The following is a 22,580-nucleotide window of genomic DNA, read 5'->3' on the forward strand; positions in this document are numbered from 1 at the left end:
GCAATGAGCATCAAACCGCCTGGTATGGTGCCACTCCCGTGATGCACTTGACATTCTAAAGGAGTGGTGGATCAGTACGGTATTTCTCCTAAACATGCAGCAAGTACTTTTGAATACTGCAGATACAATGGTGCACCAGCATACAGCCTCGAGTTGGTTCCTCCCGCGGGGTCATTAACTCACCGTACAGAGAATTTTCAAACTTTCGCAAAGCTCTGTGAAGCTATAGCCCACGTTTTTTTTAAGCGAAGCTTTTTATGTCTCACTGATTCGTCCGTGAGCACTGAAAATGCAATGCAGGAAAGCCAACTTACACAATGGAACGATCTGCGCATCTGCGCACACAATCGTAGAACACTACAGTTTACATTCGCAGTTATACCGATAAGAACAATGGGAACTGCAACGCCACGCTACCCAGACAAACTGTGTATATCTGCATTGCATTACGCACGTCACGCAGTGCATTCCCGGCTGTCACCATGGGTAAGCCGCACCCGAACGTAAGCGCGAGTGCGATCATGCCCATAAGGCTGATCTCGTGTATGGGCAACGGCATGCAGTCCATGAAAGTGTGAGTGTGTGCACGTAATCAACAGTTACTAGACCTAAAATAAAGGCTATGCGACTTCACGAAATGTGTCTTCATTAAATTTCAACGTTCAAAAATACAATCCTAAACAAGCAATCAAATCACATATGCATCGCATCGGGGTAGCTCAGCATTTCTTGGGTTCGTTGCGTGGTCCTTGGCTTTGGACATTGATTTTGATTCAGTTTTCAGGCGAAATCTTCGCGTTCAACCATCTTTCTTTAAGAAAGGGGCTTTGATTTTCTTTTTTCTCTTGCAGGTGGACATGCAGTCCCTGCTGGATGAGCGTGTCCAAAAACAACTGCGGAGCCAGGAGGCTGAGGACCGTCGACGAAAGGCACAGGCAGCTGCAGCCAACGGTGCCTCCGCGTCACCGCAGCAGAAGACACCCAGCAAGGGGGGCAAGCTGTTTGGACTGTGGAAGAAACAGCAGACCCCTCAGACGCCCCAGTGAGCCCCCCGTTGGGACTCTGTGTGCTGTGCCCTACACCTCTCTCCCCTGCGCTCATGAACTGACCACAGAAGTGCCAGTAAACTGCGGTCTCCAGTGTCCGCTGCCATTCAAGAGATCTTGAAACCCGCCTTGTTCCCCTATTTGGGGAAGAGACTGGAAAAACCCTTGAGCATACATTTCTCATCTCATCAATGTCATCGTTGCGTTGATGTCGTGCGCAGACGCTTTATTTTTGTGTTGCTCTCGTGTTGTGCACACCGACGCGAGAATTAGAATATTGTTGTTGGTCGTCAAGTGCGTTGTTGCGTGTCACACATTTTAGCACTCTTTACTGATGCAGACCTTCTCTCATTTCTGGTGCTCTGCAAGCAGACTTTGGGATGTTGCCTGTAGACTGTCTCGTAGTCGAGTGAGAGAATGTTATATGCCACGGGAAAGGCTTCTGAGCGCTCAGTCAGTGGGTTTTATCCCTAACTGCACATTATATTTATGTGCGATAGAATTGTTCAGGCAGCAATACTGAAATGTATGATTTACGAAGAGTCTAATATATGCACTAGCTGTACTGTTGCTGTTTTAGAATTCAGAAATGAACACGCTACCTTGGGTAAAATGCGTATGAGCAAACAATCATGCAATGTTCTCCAATGATGCCTTACTTCAGAGGAATACACTTGTTGAGCAATTTTAATTTATTTCTAATTATTTCAGCGGTTCTTTAATTCATTGTCGCTGCTGCTTTTCTCTGGTACTGATTGCCAATTAGCACAACTATAATATAATTTAAGTATCCTTGATTGTGACGCTTATACAATTCAACACTGCCATGCAAATGATTTGCTACCTTGCAGAATCTATTTCAACGTTAAAATTTCTTCACTTATGTGGTTTCTGCAACATAGTTGTAGACCATGTTAAACTGATTTAAATAGTGCTTTTTTATTTACAGAAAACGTTGCGTATACTCACCAAGAACTAAAGTTTATGTATGCTGTGTGGTCAATTATCAGATTATTTTCAAACCCAGCGGTATTGAGTCTTTTAAGCGCAGGTTAAATGTGACATTCATAGAAACGCACAATGTGTATTTGCTTTTTCGTGCATACAACAATCCTTTCTCTAGCGCGCCGAATCGCAGTGTACTACAGAATCCCTAGGATAGATATGAGTCATCGTTGTCGCTATAGCATATTTACAAAACGTTGCCAGGCCTTGGTTCAGCCAAAGGGTCCTTACAGGTGCCAGTGCACTTGTTGACCTTTTGATGGCACATGCTGTTGATATTTACAATGTACATATTAAATGATAGTTGCAACTTCTCAAGGACATCAATCTCTTTCCAAGATCTGTGTGTAAATATGGAGTTCTGTTCGAAGCTTTATTAGAAACACTTTGCAGTGGTGACTAGGGTGTTTGATGCTTGGCTGCAAAGGTACACACGTATTTCTCCTCCAGAGGACAGTGTGGGCTTTGTTCGATCACTTTAAGCTAATATGCAGCAAAGTTTGTGCATGTAGTTCTTGTTCACTGAAGCCATAAACATTTTTCTGGCTGTTTGCATCAAGTCTCTTGTGGCCTAAAAATCATGTGCCTCTTATGTGCAACGATGTATTGACTGAGGTTGAGTACATGTAATGGGATTCATTGTGTGCCCATTGCCCACAACTGGGCACTAGCAATGTGTGGCACATGCACATGTGGGACCAGCTATTGTCCTCGAAACACTCCAGCAGAATTTCCATTCAAGTACTGGGTAGGCATCGTACAACACATCAGCAAAAATTTCTCATCTAGCCACAAGTGCTGCATTAAGTGAATGGAGATGTTTTCAGCTGCAGTTTAGCAGTCTTGTAGAATGTTCCTTTGGCTGTTGAATTTCATTACTTTCAAAGGTTCGTGCTTAACAATTGCTGTTCGAGGTACTGGCATTTTAAACTCTTGCCACCGTGCATGAAGCAACTGGTATCACAAACAGAAAATTGTTATTTTGCACCATACACCACCAGTTCTCACTAGCAATAAATTCAAGGCATGTGGGCAAAAAAAAAAACAAAGAAAAACCTTTGCTATGCAGAGCTCTGCTAAACATATCAGGGCATTTCATTTAAGTGCATTTGCTTTTTCAAGCATCCGTTAGTGCTTTAAGACCCAGTCTACCTTTGAGAATAGCATGAATCTGTAGCAAAAGTGACTTTTCTTTGCAGCATTTTGACTTTAGAGTTACGTGCTTTTACTAGCTTGACAATTTTCTTGCGTTTCTGTCAATTTGTCAGTGTCGGCTTCCGTTTCTTGCGTCACAAGATAGTGCACAAAATCATCATCGAGCACAGTTTGCAGTAGCTTACCTAGCCACACTAGCTATTTTGTCTCCGTGTTTTCCTACACCTTTGGCTTAGCCTGTTGTTTCCCAGCTTCACAACCACCTGTTTCTCATACAAGCTTTTGTACAACTGTACATACAGTCTACTGTGGGATACCTTCGTGCGTGTATGAAGGCATCACTTGTGTTTGTTTTATCTAAGTCAGTGAAAGGATAACGTGCTGATAGAGGCCTTTATTTTGTATGTACAATATGGACAAAAGATTTCACGACGCTGCGTGGCTTTTGTGCAGATAGAAATCTGCAAGTGAAATAGCTATCGAGAGGACAAATCCCAATCAAGTGCCAACGGGTACTGAAAAAAAAAAAACAGCTTGCAGTGAGCATTAGGTAAACATTCGTAAAGCAATAGCAAATTAACGTAGTATTTCTTGACGAAATGGGAAACAATTGATGCTACAGATGTAGTATTGAGTGTATCTGCTCAAGGATTGAGCTAACTTTTGGTACCTACCACAAGTGCAGACAAAGTGCCTGCATCACTTAAGAAAATTTTAAATGCTCGCTTTGAGCCCTCAGAATAACCTTTTTTTGAAAATTGCTTTCAACTTTAAAAGAGCAAATTCAGTTTAGAAAAGGTGAAGTTTGGGTAGGCTGTTCGAAATAAGCCTTAAAATGTAAAAAAAAAAAAAGTTTCTTTGTTGGGGCCCCTAACCATGGTCAACTTGCAAATAACCCCAGCACCCAAATTGCTATGACCTTTTAATGACCAACCATAACCTAGTGCTGCTGCTACAGACAGCGCTGTGGTCGTGTTGAACTCACTGCTGATTAGGACATGCGAGCAAACAACCAAATTCAGAGTTGATTTTGCATACGTTTAAATATGTGCATGCACATGACTGCAAAACAGAAAAGTGTGCACTGTTGTGAAATAAAAGATGTCACATTCATGTTTGCATGGCGAGAACACATTGTTGTTTATTTTCTTCTGCACATCATCTGCTGCCAGTGTCAGCAAGGAAACGTGCCTCATACTCCGTGCCTTTGGGTAAGATCCAAAAGGATGCAGTCCCATTGTCGATGTGAAACCTGAAGAGAGAGTAGTGGAAGTGAATTATTATGATGACGATTATTATTAATTAAATGCATTGATTACTATGACGATTGTGCTAATGATGAGAAAAAAGGAAATGAGTAACCACCAAATAGGCAAACAGTCATTGAACTAATGAAGAGCAAGGGTAATGGAAGGGGTAGATACTTCCATTCTGTCCTTCAAACTTAATTAAACTTACGTTACCTAATTTCATCTTATTTATAAGAGCACGTAAAGGTCCTTCATTTCTGGCTTATATGTATTTTATAATTCGAGCGGTAAAAATCTGGTATTTTTTTAAACGAGAAAACGGGGAAGATATCAGGATTTCTGTTGACTTGCTGCCCAAAGTTTGGGATTTTCCTAGTTACTTTCACAAACTAATAACAAAGGCCATGGTATCTTTTCGGACATGAACATTTTATTTAGGTAAGCAAGCAAAATCACTTGCAAGGACATTTAAGAACAAAAAGAGCTGCTTGCAAGTCATGTCACAAACTTATCCATATACAAATCCTTGTTTGCAGGCATTGTTTACACTTTTTAGAGAAACCACATAAACAAAAATACAGAAGTGCTTGGCGAAGCCTTGTTTACTGATTTCCCTGCACCTATCTTAAAGAAAAAAAAAAGTGGTAGTGCACACATGCATGCGTTGCATGAGATATGCCGCCTTTTGTTATGTTACAATCCCTTGTCGACATATATCATTATTTGCATTTTGAGTATTGATGTGTTTGTTTTATACCAGTCAGGCCTTGCAACAACATGTTGCTACTATTCGTAATGCAGAGCAATGTCAGCACTGTGTTCGCTAGGTTTGGCGGCAGGTGATGGCATCCTGCCAGTAGGTCAGCACATGAATGCTGTTCTCGGCACTTCGTTCATAGTAGATATTGTTCAAACTCGAGAATGTACATCCGTATTGACATAACTCAGCAGAGGGACGGAGTCTGCCGTTTCCGACAGCGAAACAAGACCGCACTGAGTTGCCACACATTAAGCTGATTGTCATTGCCATCACTGACATTTCACTGCAATCTCCTCGCCCACCTATCCCGATTTGCCAGCAAAATTTCTTGCAAATTGAGATATATGCCCCAAGATGATATGTCTTGATCACTTGCTCTCACAACGCCGGCAATGTTTATTGCTTTCGTAATGCCTGCATTTTTCTCTTACTCTAGACATAAGGGCAGAACCCTGGGAAGAATTTTGGTCTAAGCTGATTTTATAAAACTTGTTTGGAGTTCCAAAATCGGCTTTTATCCGAAAACGAAGGACTCTAATTACAGTCAGTTACTGGCTAAGAATGCCACTGCAAATGTTCCTCGAAGGGAACAATGATGCATAGCTAGCATAGGAGCAGGTCTGAATTGGAGACAGCTTTATCTGGCCCGGTCTTAAGTGCTTAAAGACCCTCCTTCAACAAACACTGGCCTATTAGTAGCAACTGTACAAATTACGTGTACAGACACAGTAGCAAGCGAGGACTTTACTGACTCAGATACACATATTTTATTGCCATAGAATACATACTAGTATTATCCATGCCCACAGCAGCATAAGTCGCTTGTGGGTGGGACACTCTAGTCACTATGGTCTCTACTCAGCATACACACAAGTAACAAAGAAAAGTGTAATACGATAAACCATACATGCATAAAACGAATGGCTGAAGAGAAAAACAAAAAGAAACGCAAGAAGCAATAACATTCATTGGGGCATTGTTACTGAACTGAGAAACGCATTACACAAACATGATAAAATAGTAAAGAAGCAAGGTTTCACAGTAGATTTTAGTATTTTGACAGAATGACAGACTGCATATCCTCAGGCAATTGTTCGAAGTAAAAAGGAACGTAAAAATCTTTTTTTTTTCATAGAATGTAACTGAGCATTTGGGATTGTCTCGGACTTCCTGCATCAAACTTATTGAAGGCTATTATTATTATTCAACAACTAAGTGGGTGATGAGGTATCCAATCAGTGAATTTTATTCCAGTGCGAAGGTATCACAGTTTTACAGAAAAGTAAGTAAGATGCAACTCAATAGGCTAGCAACAGGTTTACACCATGCCCCATTGCCTTGACCAATGATGCATTCTGCATAACCTTAAAATCCTTAAAGTTGCACCGTGGTCATGCGGGACACACTGCAGTAATCTTTACTGAGTTTAGTACGGACCATACTATCATGTCTTTTTAGACTGAATGCCTGGAGCAGACATAATTAAAACTTGCCTTTTGTTAAAAACTACTGTCCTCAGTGTAGTCGCTGGTGAAATGGCCACAGGCTTTCCGGTGAAGTGGTCCTTGAACCAAACCTAAAACAAAGCCCATAGTTATTAATAGTCCAAGATAAGATTGGACCACAAGTCTGGAAAGTTGAAAGTACCCAGATATTTTCCAATCTCTGTAAGTAAGTGAGTTGAAACTATCACAGTGAGAACAAGCTGCTAACTACCCAAGTTAGCAAATGCTAGTGAGACACTAACATTAACCTAGAGTGTTCAATTACAGAGTATAAGCTAAAACATTTCAACTGAAAACGAGGACAAAGAAAGAAAATTCACTACAGGACAAGCACTGACCACCAACTTTATTTTATTGAAAGAATGCCGGTTTTATGTAGCCTCTGCCCACGTTTGTCATGATTTTTTTGTGCCATTGTACATCATGAACAGCTTGCACAAGGCAGAAAACAAGCAAATCGACATTGTGTCTGCGAGGAGCTTTCTTCAAGTTGTGCAAAAACCTGTGCACATATTGAACCAAATGCAGCAGTCTTTTGTATTTTCTCTGTTTTGAGCGCTAACACTCATTGCATGCTCATTTTAAATTATACAGAATGATTTTGCATACACAAGTGGTAACACAAGGATGTTACCCTGTGACCCTTAATTAAACCTGTAACTCCCAAGTCCTTCCGTAAAAAAGCACAAAATATATACATTTTCTTATAACATTATATTTTGTTATACCGCTTTATCCTTATTCAAAAATTATATGTGCAGCTTATCTCCTACATTCAACAAAAATGTTAATGAAATAAATATGTTCTGAAAAAGAGACTTTTCCTCAGCATTTAAGGTTCAAGTGTAATTATTTGAAGTGGTGATAACAAAAGGAATTGAACGCACCGATTAATATGTTCAAGTGCCCAAACTCAAGTGCATGCCGTGAACCCAGTCGACAGGCACAGTTTGTAACGTAAATGTGTGTCGACAACTGCCATTTTAAGTTGCTCTTGCTGAGAATTTGACATTTTTTAGCACAAGCTGAACCACAGGGTCAACAGGAAGGCATGTATGACAATGCGCTGTGTGGCTGTCAAATGTCCCTTCCTGTTGTCCCTCTCGTTCAGTTTGTGCTGCAACAAAATAGTAGAATGTGTGGCCTGGATGAGCACGGCTTGTCATCAGCAACATCGGCATAACCAGCTAGGTCATGTACAGCTCGAGCTTGGCAGTTAAGGCTTCACCATGTTTTCTGTACATAAACTGTGCTCTCTCTGGTGCTCACATGACATCTTTAATGCAGCCTCATGACGGGTGGCTGCAATGCTCTTTTTTCTTGGAATTGGGTTGATATGCGAGCCCAACACACACGTACATTCTTTTTTGTGTTCGTTTTGTTGCACTCTTTCAGCTTACTTTGAAGGCAAACCAACTAGCTTTACCCAAGCTGACTTTTATCAAGTTTTACACGTGCGATAAAACAGCGTAGAAAACCAGTGCTGCTGATGATACAACTTTGAAATCCCTGCAGCAACTCCCCACAATCTTGCAGATTGTGGCAACATCTGACTAAGGCTAATTTATTCAGAAGAAAGGATTGTAAAATGCATTCACAAGGAAATTAATGCGGAACCCGCTACCTCTCTAAACTTTGCCGCACAAAACAGGCCTGAACACATGAAGATACAGTTGACCCTGGATATACCTAACATGGAGATAACAAATTATCGAACTTAAAAAAGGTAAAGCTGTAATTTGGCTTACCATACTTTACTTCAATCAGTATTCTACTGCTATAACGAAACTAAAAAAAAAATGCAAAAGAAGAGACATCATTGGTTCCAGTCTAGAAAAAATTGTTTGCTCGCAGCTCAAAGTATGCATATTCTGGTAACAGGAAATGTCAAATTCTCAACAAGAGCAACTTAACATGGCAGACTGTCGACACACATTCACGTTACGGCCAACAGCTTGGCTTGGCTGGCCTACAGCCAGCAAATTAGCAATCCCTGTTGAGTGATCACACCAATTGCATATTAATGATGGTGCAAGATCCATTTGTAAATTAACATTGTTCATTTACCTTGTATCGGCATGGCAAGCTGTCACCGAGTGATCGAAATCAACTGGAGACCCTTTGCTAGCCTGCCAGAAGCATCATGCTTGCGTTTCTTTTGCACAGACCTATCGCTGAATTTTTTTCCCGCTGATATCGACATGTGCACATATAACAAACATAGGATATAACAGAGGTATTTTAATGTACGATGCAAATTTGCTCGTGGTTATAGTCGAACAAGGTTCGAGTGTAACCACGACACTGTGATGCCACACAATAACGTCGTTGCTGCAGCATTTGGGCACAACATCCAAAAAGTTAAGTTTGTTTCAACAAATAAATTTTTACACTAGTGCACTGCCATATTTTACATAAGACAAATGTGGGCAGCAACTTAGTGCCCTCCTTAAAGGGACACTAAAGGGAAAAATGATTTCTTATCCGTAGATTACCCTTCCACAATACCGAAAACGCCACTCTTACCGTGTGAAGCCGCTTGGTAAGCCAGAAAGAAACGAAAAACACAGAAGGCGAGTGGCGATGCCACCTTGAAGTTCCCGCACCAGATTACCGTGACGTCATGGACTTTTGACAGCGCCTTCTATGTCCCAGTTAATCCTTTCGCGGTAAAGGTTAACGGTATAGAGTTTTCGAAGAATACTTTACCAGTCCAAGTTGATTTATTGTTTTGCTTTAGTGTCCCTTTAAGTATCTCTTTAAACAAGATGTGAGGTCAGAACTCAGATATTAATTGTTACTATGTCACTGCAATCGTACGGTGCAATAGAGAATTCCCGAAAAGCATTTCACATGCCTTTAGAGTTATTTCTGAATTATGAACTTGAAGACATTACAAAGCAGTGGTGACACAACTGTCGTTCTCACTCAGCCTTGATGGCTTCAGGAAACAAAACCATATTGCAAAAAAAGAAAAAAAAAGGAAACAATTATTTTATAAATTCTCCATTGAGTGATCGCGCACACACACTTCTAATCTAGGAAATGCAACCACAGCTTTGATCTCCATATACTTCAAAAAGCAACTCATGTCTGTACATATTTAAAAGGAATAGTACTTATTTCTGTTCCTTCCTTGAGCAACAAGCAAGAGTAAAAAAAGGGCAGAGGAAAAGAACAAAACGATGCGACATACTGAAACATGGTTGGGAGTGTAGCGACCGTTAGCATTCCACTCTGGCTGACTGTGAGGGTCTCCAAACAGTAGCTCAAGCTGGTCTCCGAAGGTGGAAGACTCGTCAAAGCTTTGCACAAAGTCTGACTCCATCACCTACGGGCAGTGAATAAACAAGGGGACGGACACTTTCGTCACCATCATCACATTTCATTGTTAGAGTTAGCAGAGTTGAAGGCTTTGTTAAGTTAAATGAGACAAGCTGCAAAGCTGCGCATCTATGGCAGTCTGATTGTGAGCGTGAATTCATGGGCTTGATTCCCAGCTGAGATGGCTGCATTTCGATGATGGTGGACTGCAAAGACAGCTGAGTAATGAGATCAGCACGGCTAACACCAACCCCCCCCCCTGCAACATCCCTCATAGCACAGCTGCAGCTAGAAGATGCTTAACTCCAACGAGAAGTGAGCACACTAAAAAATCAGCAATCAGCAGAACCAGAGCAAATACAAAAAGGAATTGATGAGACAAAGAGAATGCTGCTGATGCAAATTGATAAAATCGTAAAGCACGGAAACAGGAAGGGCCATGACTTGTTCTTTCTCTTTCTGGCTACCTGACGTACAAGTCAAATCCTATGTAAATGCATTTTATTACAGTAAACCCTTGTTAACTAAAACTCTGATATCTCAACATATCGGTCAAGTTGGAATTTTTTTCTGGATGTGGTATCAACCCATATGTTTTTCGCCGCGTATCTTGGAAAGTTCTTGGGTCCAGACTCAGGATATCTTGAAATTTCGACTTGGAAAATACCAGAGAAAGGGCAATAGGGCAGCATCAGCAGCGTTGCTTGCCCTTGCTTTTCATGCGGTGGCAGCTCGCTAGCCAAGCGACACACCACACCTTGTTGCGCATCCCCTTCTTTCTGTCCATCTCCGCTCGTGCATACTTGCTCGGCTGCTCGCTGCCTCATAGCTCACTGCTGTTGCTTGCACAGCTGCAGTGAGCTAGGAGTCGAGGTCTTTTTTTTTTCCCCTTTTATCATTTAGGTCGCTGTCAGTGATGCATAAACGCGGTCACAGTGTATTAATTAATTTCGACCTTGAGCCAGATGATTGGCACTTTTGAGCAGGTGCGATAAGCCTATGCACTGCGCCCAAAAGAAGCTGAGAGGCCACAGCATTTTAGTGAGATCACGGGCTGATAAGGATGCTCGTTTTATGCTCACGTGATGGTGAGGCATAAATGCTGTGTTACTCGAGGGCATCTGCTACAGGCGTGACAATCACACTTTTCCACAGTACAGTTTCGGTTTTAGAAGTGAAATTGCCTGGAATTCCTAACCATGCAGAAAGTAGCAGCATCAGTTTTTTGGATGTCTGGAAGCGGTGATGCTCGAATGACTGACTTTAAATATTAGGATAACAATATTAGGATAACTCATCGTGACCCTCTGCCAAGCACGTTGTCTTGACACTGTGCCAGTAATGCCATTGCCTGTAGAGTTTTTTCGTTTTGCTAATTCTTTCTGTTTTTTACAGCTTCAAGTTAAGGGGGGCTTACTGTACCATCTGTCTCCTGGCAAGTAACAATTACACTTGAACCTGCTTATAACGAACCTCCATATAACGAATTCCTGGATATACCGAAATTTTTCGGTTCCCCGCCATTACTCCATAAAAGCACATGTATTTGAGACCTCTACGTAACGAAGTGGCAGCGCGAGACCCCCTCGATATAACGAATTTTCCCCTCCAACCACCTACAGATTTCGCCCCAAATTTTGTCATTTTTGCACAAGCAGCAACCGGAAGCACCTTCTCCGCCGCGATGGAATGGGAAGCGAGCGCACGTGCGCGTGTGTGCGTGTGCGAGGTGGCCCTGCATCCCTCGACGCGGCGATCTTGCCGCCGCGAGCGTGACCTTTCCCCCTCCCTTCGTTCAAATCTGATCCTGCCGCTTGCTGCAGTTGAATTTCTTTCTCTATGCCAGCACTCTCTCCTTTTCCAGCTGATGTTGCCGACGCGCTGGTACACGCTGTGGCACATCAGACTCGATGAGCGCGGACACGCGCTGTCAAACGCTGGCGGCGTGTGGAAGCGCCGCTGGAGATGCGAGCGAAGTGACCTTCGTGTTGTTGTCTATTGCTTCAACGCAAACTGAGCGCCGAGAACACACAGCACGCAGAAAGCTATGAGCCGCCGACGCATCTACACTGCTAGACTTTGCCCCAACGCTGATCGCTTTCAAGATACGGCCTGCGCGACTGCGCGCCGCCCTGCTATCCCTCCCCCCTCGCTCCTTCGCCGGTGCCTCAAGCGCAACGAAAGAAGGCGCGCTTCCTCCCTGCTTTTCTTGCGCGCGCGATTTAGACGTGGTCGTCGGCTCCCCTCGCACATTTTCACTCGCACATACAGCATACGGCGCGCGGCGACTGCGTTATCGATAGCGACAAAAACCACGATAGCGACAAAAACACGATAGCGACAAAAGCCACGATAGCGACAAAAACACGCAGCAAAAACGCGCGTCAGGAACGCGCAGGAATCGGGGGTCTTGTGGCGTGCCGCGCGAATGGGTTCTGCGGCAAATGCCGCGTGCCGCGAGATGAAGAACCAATCAAGAGTGACGAGGGTGACGTGACGGAGTAACAACCGGAACGCCGCCGGTCCGCGCCGGGTTTTCAATCGACGATTCGTCTCTCGCATGAAACAACGAGCGCTCGCGGTGTTGCTCGCCCGTTCGGAGAGCGCGGGAGATCTTATCGCGCTGCCGCGCGGCGAGACGCGTGTGCCACGGTGGCCTCGTGGCAAGGCGCTGACGCGCGGCAACTTGCCGCTCGTTGCATGACGCGCGCGTTTTTTGCCGCTAGCGTGGCCGTACCCTTATATACGGAATATCTATGAGCCAAAACCAATTTTAGGGCCACAATGCATCATGGACACCATCTTTATATAGCAAATACAGATCTCAAGGGCCATACTTTTGCTGGCGGAAACCGAAAATACGTCATAGTTGTTGCCCCCGGCACTTTGGGCGGCCAATGCCATCGTCAAGCCACCAAGCCAAGCGACATGAAAAGTCAAAATGGCCGCTCGGGCCAGCGCGGGGTGGCAGTTCGCAACGTATGATGCGGGAACGGTCCCACAGTTGCGACGCAACAGCGGGGTTACCAATGCATTGGGTTCTATCGGAGCTGTGCCGGGACCGGTCGAAAACGACGCAACAGCCGGGAAAACGCAGCCCCCGGGAACGTAACAGCGAGGTTCTACTGTAACACTATACGACACTACGACGCCATCGTGACGCTCGCTCTTAGTTTCCGATGCCTCGTGCTTGTGCGAAACGACACGCGTCCACGCATCCGGTACCTGGTGTGACATTCCGAGGATGAGTGCTTCGACGAAAACGGAAAACGGGTGCGCGTTACAATTGAGGGCGCGTTAGAATTGAGTAAATACGGTAAACGTTTATTTTTCGAATTTTCGTGCCGAACCTGCATATAACGAAATCCTCTTTATAACGAAGTTTTTCGGGAATTTGTCAATTTCGTTATATCCAGGTTTAACTGTACATGGGCAAGGGTATGCAGACCTTTGTAAAATGAGTGAGTCTTTCACTGGGTTGTTTTGTAGGGTCCAATGTTATCCCTGTCAATAGTCTACTTGCACTCAAGCAAAGGCAAACAGCTGTGAGTAACTGCCCGTGAACACGTGAGAGAAAACACTGACCACCCATTGCAACAGTGCAGCATGGTTTGCATCACCTGCAAGCAGCGTCATAATCAACGTCTCTTCCTAGTGCTATGTGTCTAAAAATGAATAACTGTTAGACGATGAGTAGTAAAGAACTGCCTAGTGACAAAACATTTTTTTTGTGCACATTTGACACAAGCACATGCTCTTTCCCATTCCACTACCTTACTGCATAACAGAGTGCTGAATTGAATGACCAATACTTACACAATATTACTAAAAGTGGTCATGCCAGTGTCATTTCGTCATGTCCCTGTTCTGTGCGCACATTCTTTTTGCTACGAATGTTAAAGGTTTTGGAAGGTGTTCATTCCCAGGAACAGTGATGAAAGACCAGGCCCTGATTTGTTGAAAAACTTGCATTGCAAGACTTGGCTACTCTACCACTAGTACAGAATGCAAATTATGTCAGTCAAATGCTCAACACGACAAATATCGAAACAAAGAATCGGATGTGCCACGCATATTCTGTTGTCTCAACTTGACACAGGCTGCTGCTGTAATCTCAGACCGATAGGAACAAGTTAATATAAACTGTGGTTGTATCGCGCACGCATCTCGCTTTCTGCAAGTTTGCTTCACTCTTACGTCACTGAGTAGGCAGTGTTCAATTTGTGCTCCCACCTCGCCACACTGACGACCGCTGACGAAAGCGTGGTGCCGGTTAATCACAAGAGAACAAGTTAACGTTTGGAACGCGAGACGCTCGCGCGATCTTGTCCCTGGAAATCATGCAACATGTGCATCTCTAGTTGCGCAAATCTAGAACACATACACAAATATCTGAGAAAGTGTACAGGATGATAGTCGCTCAATCGGTAAAGCACTGCACACATAATGTGAAAGATGTGGGTTCGGCTCCTACTAGCACCAAGACATCTTTCTGTCTACTTTCATTTCATTTTTTCCTTATGACTTCTACATTTCAATTAAAACCCCCTGATGATTTTCCCTATGCCTTGCTTGGCATCATTGTTAACTTCATGTTGTTGTAAATAATGAAAAATCAGGCCTCTGAGTTCCCTCTCTTGTTTAAGTGCTAAACTCTGTACTTCATGTAAGGACCTGTTGATGAGCTCGCTTCTAACAAAAGAGCGTAAGTTTGGGCATGTTGGTATTCCATGACTTTTACTTTTTAGCGCACGAAAAGGGACGAGAGACAGAGGTACGATACGGACACAGCGCTAATTTCCAACAATTGTTTTTATTCTACGAAGCGGTACACATATATAGAGGGAACAGACAGCAACGCACGCATGCGCATATGTACTGGTTTTGAACAAATAAGACAGCAACGTGACATGTGTAATGGAAACTTAAGATGATATCGAAGATGAAAAAGGAAACCATAAATAGCTAAAAAAATTTTGTAGCTGCAAGATTAAGATGCTATCTCCATCACGACGCCCTCTGTGCCACGTTTAATAAATCGAATTCTTTTTTTGAAAGATCAATTGAAGGCGTGCTAACACAAGCGTTCCCCAAACTAGCGATCTTCGCCGCTTCAGTAATCTCACGTGTTGTTTGCATTGAGCTTCTTCTTATCACAGTGCACTGCTTATAAATGGGACAGCACCCATGCTTTCTGCAGTGAAAAGCCAAACGGGAAGGTGCATAAATGATAGGCTGCGTGAACACGCAAATAATGTGCGAAATGGAGGAGTGGGCCATCTGGCTTTTCACTGCCGAAAGCATGGGTGCAGTCCTGCTGGCACTTATGCTTTTCGTGTGCTAAGAAGTAAAAGTCATGCAAGAAAGGCATTACCTCAGGGTAGAGGAAAATGGCTGGCCACACGAGACCATCGCCTGTCGGTGACAGGTGCACCCTGTGTCCCTGCAAGGCAGGGTGGGTGGGCGTGAGCGCCTCAAAGCTGCTGCATTCCAGTTCCTCATCCTTAGCTTTGGGAAGCTCAATGCCTCGTTCCTGTAAAAAAGAAGCAAAGGAAGAACCCGTATGATATACCCTCTTCATGAAACTGTAATAGACTGTAGTAGCTGTGAAACTATATTGTGTGAAGATGAAGTTGGGGTCATAACGACAGGCTTCCATGATCCCGTATTTAGCAAAACATGCTAGCAAGGAATTTATTATTGAGGTTCTACTTTAAAATGGAAACAAAATATGAGAGTGTTTTAAAATATAACTACAACATATTTCTCGTGGCGGCATGCTTTCTCTTTGCTAAACACACCTGCATGAAGAGTCAGGATATGTTCTTTCAGATCAGCGAACATTGTTTTCATTGTTTCATTTCTGTTGAAAGGATCAATTACAGTTCCACGTAGTAAATGTGCAATGCTTGGCACTTTTGTAGTGATTAAATGCACAGAGCATGGAAATACCTGTTGTCTTCCTACGTTCTCTCAAGCTTGGATCTGAACGTTTGTTTCAGCTTTACGGGCTTTCATATTATCACAACTCACAAACTCATAAGCACCTTTTTGCGCATTGCTGTGAGTGCAAAAGAAGCACACAGTTCACTGAAAATTTGCCATCAATAACTGGATGTACAGCTCAGACCACTTATAACGTAACTACTTATAGTGCAGGACCGGATATAGTGCAGTCTTTTCCGACTCCTGTTTATCTTCCCATAGAACTCGATGTATATGCATATCGCTTACAGTGCAGCCGTGCGAGACGAAATACCTGTTATAATGCAGTTGCCGGAAAATCCCGCAGACAAGCGAGACCGCTTCTCAATGAGGTTTTCTTTAGATTTCCTTAAGGGATACATATGCGCTTCTCAAGCTGCTTATGCAGCTTTCTTTCCTTGGTCCTCCCCATGTACTAAATGGGCAAATAAATAAACTTCAAACTTCTTTATTAATGATGATTTACCCTTAGTCACCGCACACAAGCAGCAGCAATCATGGAACAGTAAAGACTGACAAAAAACACATTGTTTTTAGATCACAGTGACTTTTTAAGCAACACTGCTGTTGCCCATTTCGGCTGCTTCAGTAACTTGTCTATATAAACTTGCTCGACTCAAGTACCCCTCTAGTGTCCTTTTACAATCAGAAGCCTTCCAAGGGTATGGTTGGAGACTTACAGGTGAAACTCTTTAGCAAGCAGAAGTTATTTTTCATGAATATTCATGCAGCATTCGTAAAATTTTAAAACAATTCCAAATTTTGTAAACTTCACGAAAAGTTGGGGAAAGTTGGCAGGTATGCAGGAACCTTCTAAAGTTCTCATTCATTCCCATTCACGTTTGCTCGACCATGTTAGTTTATATTCAGTCTCAATGAAACGTGTTCATCTCTGGAATAAATAAAGGTGCAGGTCCTCTCTGCTCAGGCAAGGGGTAAGAGTGGAGAGTTGCAGCGCCATGCAGCCAGTATTGCTGTCTTCATCCTCGTAAGCCTACTTAGAGTTCAATGCAGGACGAAGGCTTTTCGTGCAGAGCACTGTAATTACCCCTGTCCTGTGCGACTAGAACCCATCCTATGCCAGCAAATTTCGTAACCTCTTCACCCCTTTAAATCTTCTGCCCCTAACTGCCTTTTCCTGCCCTTGGCACCTGTTCGGTTCCTCTATTAAACCAACAATAATCTGTGCTACACATTGCAACTTTTTTTTCCTTGCCTCACCCATCACATTACGATGAAAATAGAACTATTACTGTTATTATTATTACATTGCCTGCCCAACTCCCCTTCTAGAATATCACCTACCCGTGCTTTTGCTGCCATTGTTTTATCTCTTAATGTAAGCCTACTATTTTCCATATGATCAACCACTACTACTGACTAACCAACTACTGACGTACATCAGTACTGGCTGCCAATGATGGCCAATCTGAAATCAGACATTCTTAGCACCCTCTTCTATGCAGCATGCCTTATTGCCATCTTAGGAAAGGACAACGCAGCTGCTGGGGATCAAGGCCTACGGGTCAAGATCACTGCTTCAGAAAAGTCTTCATTGGTATTTCAAGGGGCCTCCATCTGATCTATCACAAGGGTAATCTTTGCTTAACATATAACATGCCCTGGCTTAACTCAACTGTTAAACTAGAACACAACTACAATAAGCCAACAGCGAGCCAATAGAACAAGGTATCTGCTGCAAAAATAAAAGTGGCTACCAGAGTGTGGAGCAGTGCCTCTCAACACCCGCCACTTCCCAACTACGCTAGGCACACACAGCTTATACATTTACCTCACACGTGTAACTAAAGTACAAATTGTGCACAGTAGATTGTTGAGGGAAAGTACGTCAAGCATGGAAACCTAGTGCCAAAGCACTCTTCTAATTCTTCTGAATGGTAACACTGCTCCAATACACCTGTGTCACCTGACACTGCATATTTGACATTAGTGCACAGGTATACAAGGTAGTGAGCGCAAAAATGAGCCTACCGAAAGAGCACTTCTGAGAGCTGCTTCCCGCTGGGCCTCCTGTTTTGCCTTAAGCTCAGCTTTTCTCCGGTTCCGCTCATCTAATTTCTGTAGGTGAGGAGAAGAGATGCAGTGTCACAAGTCAATGAACAGGCAATGACAACGACTAAAGCGACAACACAAATGTGAGCAAGCTTTCAATAGTTCAAATCTTAGTGGCCATACCAGTGCTTTCTCTGCCTTCTCTTTCAGCGTCTTCATTTCTGCATTTGCAGGGTCAAGCTGGAAATGGGACAACAAACCATGAGCCCCGAGTTTAATTGGTGCTGCAAAACATTACTTGAACATTCTTATTGCCCATATAATTAAAACCCTCCACCTTCAGATTACTAGAGGCAGAAAGAAGTTTGAGGGGTCATTGCTTGATAAGATAGTGAGGCATAATGGCACATGACACAATCTGCTAATATACATATTTTAAAGTGTGGTAGTAATAGAAGTTCAGCAGCTAAGCTGTATATTATTAAAACCAAACGTCACATTGTTTCTCACACAAACAATGGTTCGAGCAAAAGTGTGCTTGAGAGCTGGCTATTTCCCTGCATGTTCACGAAAGTTGCAAAACAGACGCAACATCCCAGCTTTAATCTATTAAAACACTCTCATACTTCACATTGATGTTATGCCATTAGCACAACAAGTATGTTTTATGTGCAGTGGCTAAAGGCTGGTACTGTTGGTACTGAAAATAGTATGACTAAGAAATGCACAAAAACAAGCAATGGGACACTGCTTCAAAGATCACTGAAGCCATCTAATGGCAAACAAAGAAAAAGGAATGTTTGTAGCATTACCTCCAAAAGCTTCTTGCACCAGTCTATGCACTCCTGATAACGTTCTAATTCCCAGCAACATAGGGCAGCTAAAAGCAAACAAATGTGGGGGAAAAAAATGCAGCAAGATGTCGTAACGGAAGAACACTATTAAGATTAATTAAATGTACACGGGTGTTTTCGCATTTCGCCCCCATCGAAATGCGGCCGCCGTGGCCGGGATTCGATCCCGCGACCTCGTGCTCAGCAGCCCAACACCATAGCCACTGAGCAACCACGGCGGGTAAATATGGAATTGAATGAGCATCTATGTTTTTACAAACATCAAGTGCCTGACAAAGCAGCAGCCTCATACTGCGATTGATAGCTGTGCCAACGCTTACCTTTCGTCATTGCTTTCGTGTAGTTTGGCTTGAGTTTTGAAGCAGCTGTTGAGTCAGCCAAGGCGGAGCCATAATTTTCTGTAAGTGTGCAAGTCAAGAAAAGAGTAATCACATGAAGTAATTTAACTGATGAACAGCATGAACTTTTGCTATCTGTCTGTGTGGCCGTTGCAAAGTTTAGCTAAGTCAGATGATTGCTTCGCAAACGGTGCAATTTTTCTCTAGAATGGTCTAATCTGCATATGTAGATTATATGGGCATAGGACATAGTTTTGTATATTCCTGCTTTTTATTTTTATTTTCACAATGAACCTCAATGAAATGTCATATGTTCATTCTTGTTCGCGCCTTTTTCTGTGCTTCTGTGAATGTCATACATAAATGTCGGAGAACACTTCAAGTGTTCAGCATTGTTTTCATTCAGTAGACCAACTGCAACAAAATTTCACTTTGGCTAAACTGGTTATGAATGATTAGTATATACTAATGAAGCAATCTGGGCAGAGCTGCAGGGGTGGTAATCATCATCAAATTTTTTTATTACCAGCCTTTAAATAGCACCTAAGCAGATGGTGCATGCACCTAGTAGTTAGCAGATATGATGCTAATCATAGATTATGGCCCCCCAGATTTTCAGCATGCAGGGGGTGCTGGCTAACCTTGGAGGTCAGTCTCAGGCGCAGCACAAGTTCACGATGCACTAAGTTCTGTGTAATTTACGGTGAGCAGCAATGGTAGCATTAATTGCTTTCTTCTTTTAGTTTCAGTATCAAAAACAACTAGTACTATTTTTGCGAGTCTTTACTATTTTTGCGAGTTCTTCATGCTGCATCCACTCATATTCCAGATAGTACAAAGTTTTGCATGTATGCCTATACTATTTCAAGCCAGGCTTTTCACATGGTCCAAAACTTTGTTGAAGTTGGCCTTTAAGCTATAACGATAAATACAACTACCGATGACTAATGTTTTTTAATATATATGCCGAACACCAGCAATGAGTGCCTTTTACTATAGTAGGGAAAGAGTTAAGATAGAAAAGGTACTGTATCGAACTCAGAAAGACAAAACCGAAAGCCATGATTACTTACTTATCCGAAAATGGGCTGCTGCCCTGTTACAGTACAGCTGGGCGTTAAGCTCAAGGTTCTTGCACTTCTGCCTGAGCCCCTCCGTGTATGAAATGACCGCCCAGCGGTATTTCTTCAGCTTGAAGTTGTTGTTTCCATCAGCCTTGTACTGCTCAGCCAAGTCTAAAGGAAAAATGCCAGCAAGGTAAAAATCTTTGTAGGTTAGCCATTAACTAAAAGGATGTCTACACACTTGGCTACTTTTTTGTTACAAAAGCTTTACATTTTTTACACATCACACATCATTTTTGTCCTTGAGACAGACTCCCCAAATCTTCTCTTACATAGGTGTAGCCCACACTGTACAGGCAGAAAGGTTTTGTCTTGATGGCTGTCAGGACTGGCCAGGGCTCACGCATTGGCCAGCTATAAAAACCGCCAGCACAAGAGAGATGTTTTGTAAACTTTCTTCGTCATTACATACTTCTATTACCTTGGAAACATAGCTGTTTCTAAGAGCTTGTTAAGTCACCTGCCAGTTGAGAATTGCTGAGGTGTTTGTTCATGGCGGCTATGCAGTCTATGAAGACACCATATAGTTGTACCCTGTGTTTTGTTGTGCGATGCCCTTTCCTACATGCTTGGCACCCTAAATTTGTCTACAAACATTGTGACCCATGCGCAGCTCCTTTCTGCACACCTGGCAAGAAGAACACTGAAAAATCGTAGCTTACATTTTCAAAGGTGCAAATGCAATTGAATTCTTTCTGGCACGAACATATCCACAAAAGAAATTGATGCACCGCAAGGAAGGATGAATAGAGGTTGTTCGTGACACCATTAAGAGGCCGAAAAAAAAAAAAATCTTTGTATAACGAAACATTGTACATGGAAATCTGAAAATATTGTTAATCTGTCTGGGCAATATCCAAATCTATAGAATTTAACACATTGTCAATGTCACGTATAACTACTAATAACAGGTTATAACTATTAATAACAGCTGAATTTAACAAGCTGATAGCGAGAGTACGACTTCGTAAAAATCATTACTACAAAAAAAGTAAGAAAAATATATGTTACAACTTCAACAATGACATCAAGTTATGTGTTACCTTCCGGGCCATTCAGTTCAGCATCATACTTTAACTGCTGCATAGCTTCTACTAGCGGTGGTAAATCTGCATTGTCCGGCAGCTTTGTGGCGAACAGGGGATGCTCTTCCATTTCCTGCGACAAAGAACAAGTATGACTTAGGAGTAATAGTGTTTTCGCACAGAGATACACACAAGTTGCATGTCAGTACTAAGAACTAGTTTAACAATTAAGAGCTATAAGAACTGCACTGAAATCGTGACAATCTTGGGCATACTCCTAGTCGGGCACACGAGAAATCTGTGATTCCTACAAGAAACCATCCATGTTGAGTCATTTTACACTTCTCACTTTCGTGTAGGTAATGATCAACGTACAAATTATGTAAACGACAGCGTGATCTCTGGTTAGAAGCACCGCGGTGCGCGCAATGTAGCACCATATAAAATGGGGTGACAAGTTGGTGACGGCTCGATCATGTTCGTGCCGTAGCGAGGGCTGATCGTACACGTCGATTTCGATCTTCGCAGCAAGTTTAATAGAGCAAAAACAATCACGGTGACGGAACTTGCGGGTTGTTTGCACTGGAACTGGTCACAGATTTGGTTGTCTCGGTATGTTCGCGTCTCACCACATCACTTTAATTTCCGACGAAAGTTAGGGGGGCAATCAGCAAAGTATGATCAATCTCAAAGAACTAAGATGCTATTACAGCAATCGGGTGCCTACCTTTTCCCATGTTTCTTCGTTCCAGCCATCCTGATATTTACTTGGTTTCAAGTTGGCAAAGAACTCCTCCTCATCTTGTTGAAGTTTTTCAAGCACCTTCAGTCTCTCTTCCTCATCCATGTCCCAAGACTTCCGACTGCTTGATCACAGGTATACTTGTGCACGATCGCCAGAAACGCTCCTCGCGATCCTGCGGACCGTTTAAACAACAGAGTCTGAGCTCGACGCCACAGAATCTTCAAACAGAAACCATGTGGTCACGTATCGTCCTTTAGTTGACTTCTCTGCGACATGGCTCGACCTGAAAAGTTTACTTTCAAGTACGCTTTTACGCGCAAGGTGCGCGCAAGCACATATCAAAAGTATAAAAAATTTTCACTAGGTGGAAAACATTATTGCAATCATGTTAAAAGACGCTTTACTTATATTACTAAATTAATATTGTGGAGTTTTAGTTTCGGTTTTGCTA

The 22,580-nt window shown here is 42.8% G+C and overlaps 2 protein-coding genes across 4 annotated transcripts in view; one reads left to right on the plus strand and one right to left on the minus strand.

Moving 5' to 3' along the window:
- The window catches only part of LOC119446886 (BICD family-like cargo adapter 1), a 177,228-nt gene extending 172,892 nt beyond the window's left edge, over positions 1-4,336 (plus strand). For all 3 annotated transcript variants that reach the window (XM_037711466.2, XM_037711467.2, XM_037711469.2), the window contains exon 9: positions 852-4,336. In XM_037711466.2, coding sequence (XP_037567394.1) covers positions 852-1,046 — 195 coding nt within the window. In that variant the 3' untranslated portion in view covers positions 1,047-4,336. The remainder of the gene's footprint in view (positions 1-851) is intronic.
- Positions 4,322-22,381, minus strand: LOC119446887 (DNA polymerase interacting tetratricopeptide repeat-containing, protein of 47 kDa). The gene is made up of 11 exons (XM_037711470.2): positions 22,112-22,381; positions 21,403-21,517; positions 20,309-20,470; positions 19,218-19,295; positions 18,856-18,923; positions 18,227-18,283; positions 18,023-18,109; positions 15,420-15,578; positions 9,918-10,052; positions 6,710-6,792; positions 4,322-4,458 (listed from the first exon to the last, which is right to left on the minus strand). The coding sequence occupies exons 1-11, from the start codon at positions 22,229-22,231 to the stop codon at positions 4,365-4,367; spliced, it is 1,158 nt and encodes a 385-aa protein (XP_037567398.1). The 5' UTR covers positions 22,232-22,381; the 3' UTR covers positions 4,322-4,364.
- Between the last annotated feature and the right edge of the window lie 199 nt (positions 22,382-22,580).

The sequence above is a fragment of the Dermacentor silvarum genome, chromosome 3 (assembly GCF_013339745.2).
Source record: "Dermacentor silvarum isolate Dsil-2018 chromosome 3, BIME_Dsil_1.4, whole genome shotgun sequence".
Taxonomy (NCBI): Eukaryota; Metazoa; Arthropoda; class Arachnida; order Ixodida; family Ixodidae; genus Dermacentor; species Dermacentor silvarum.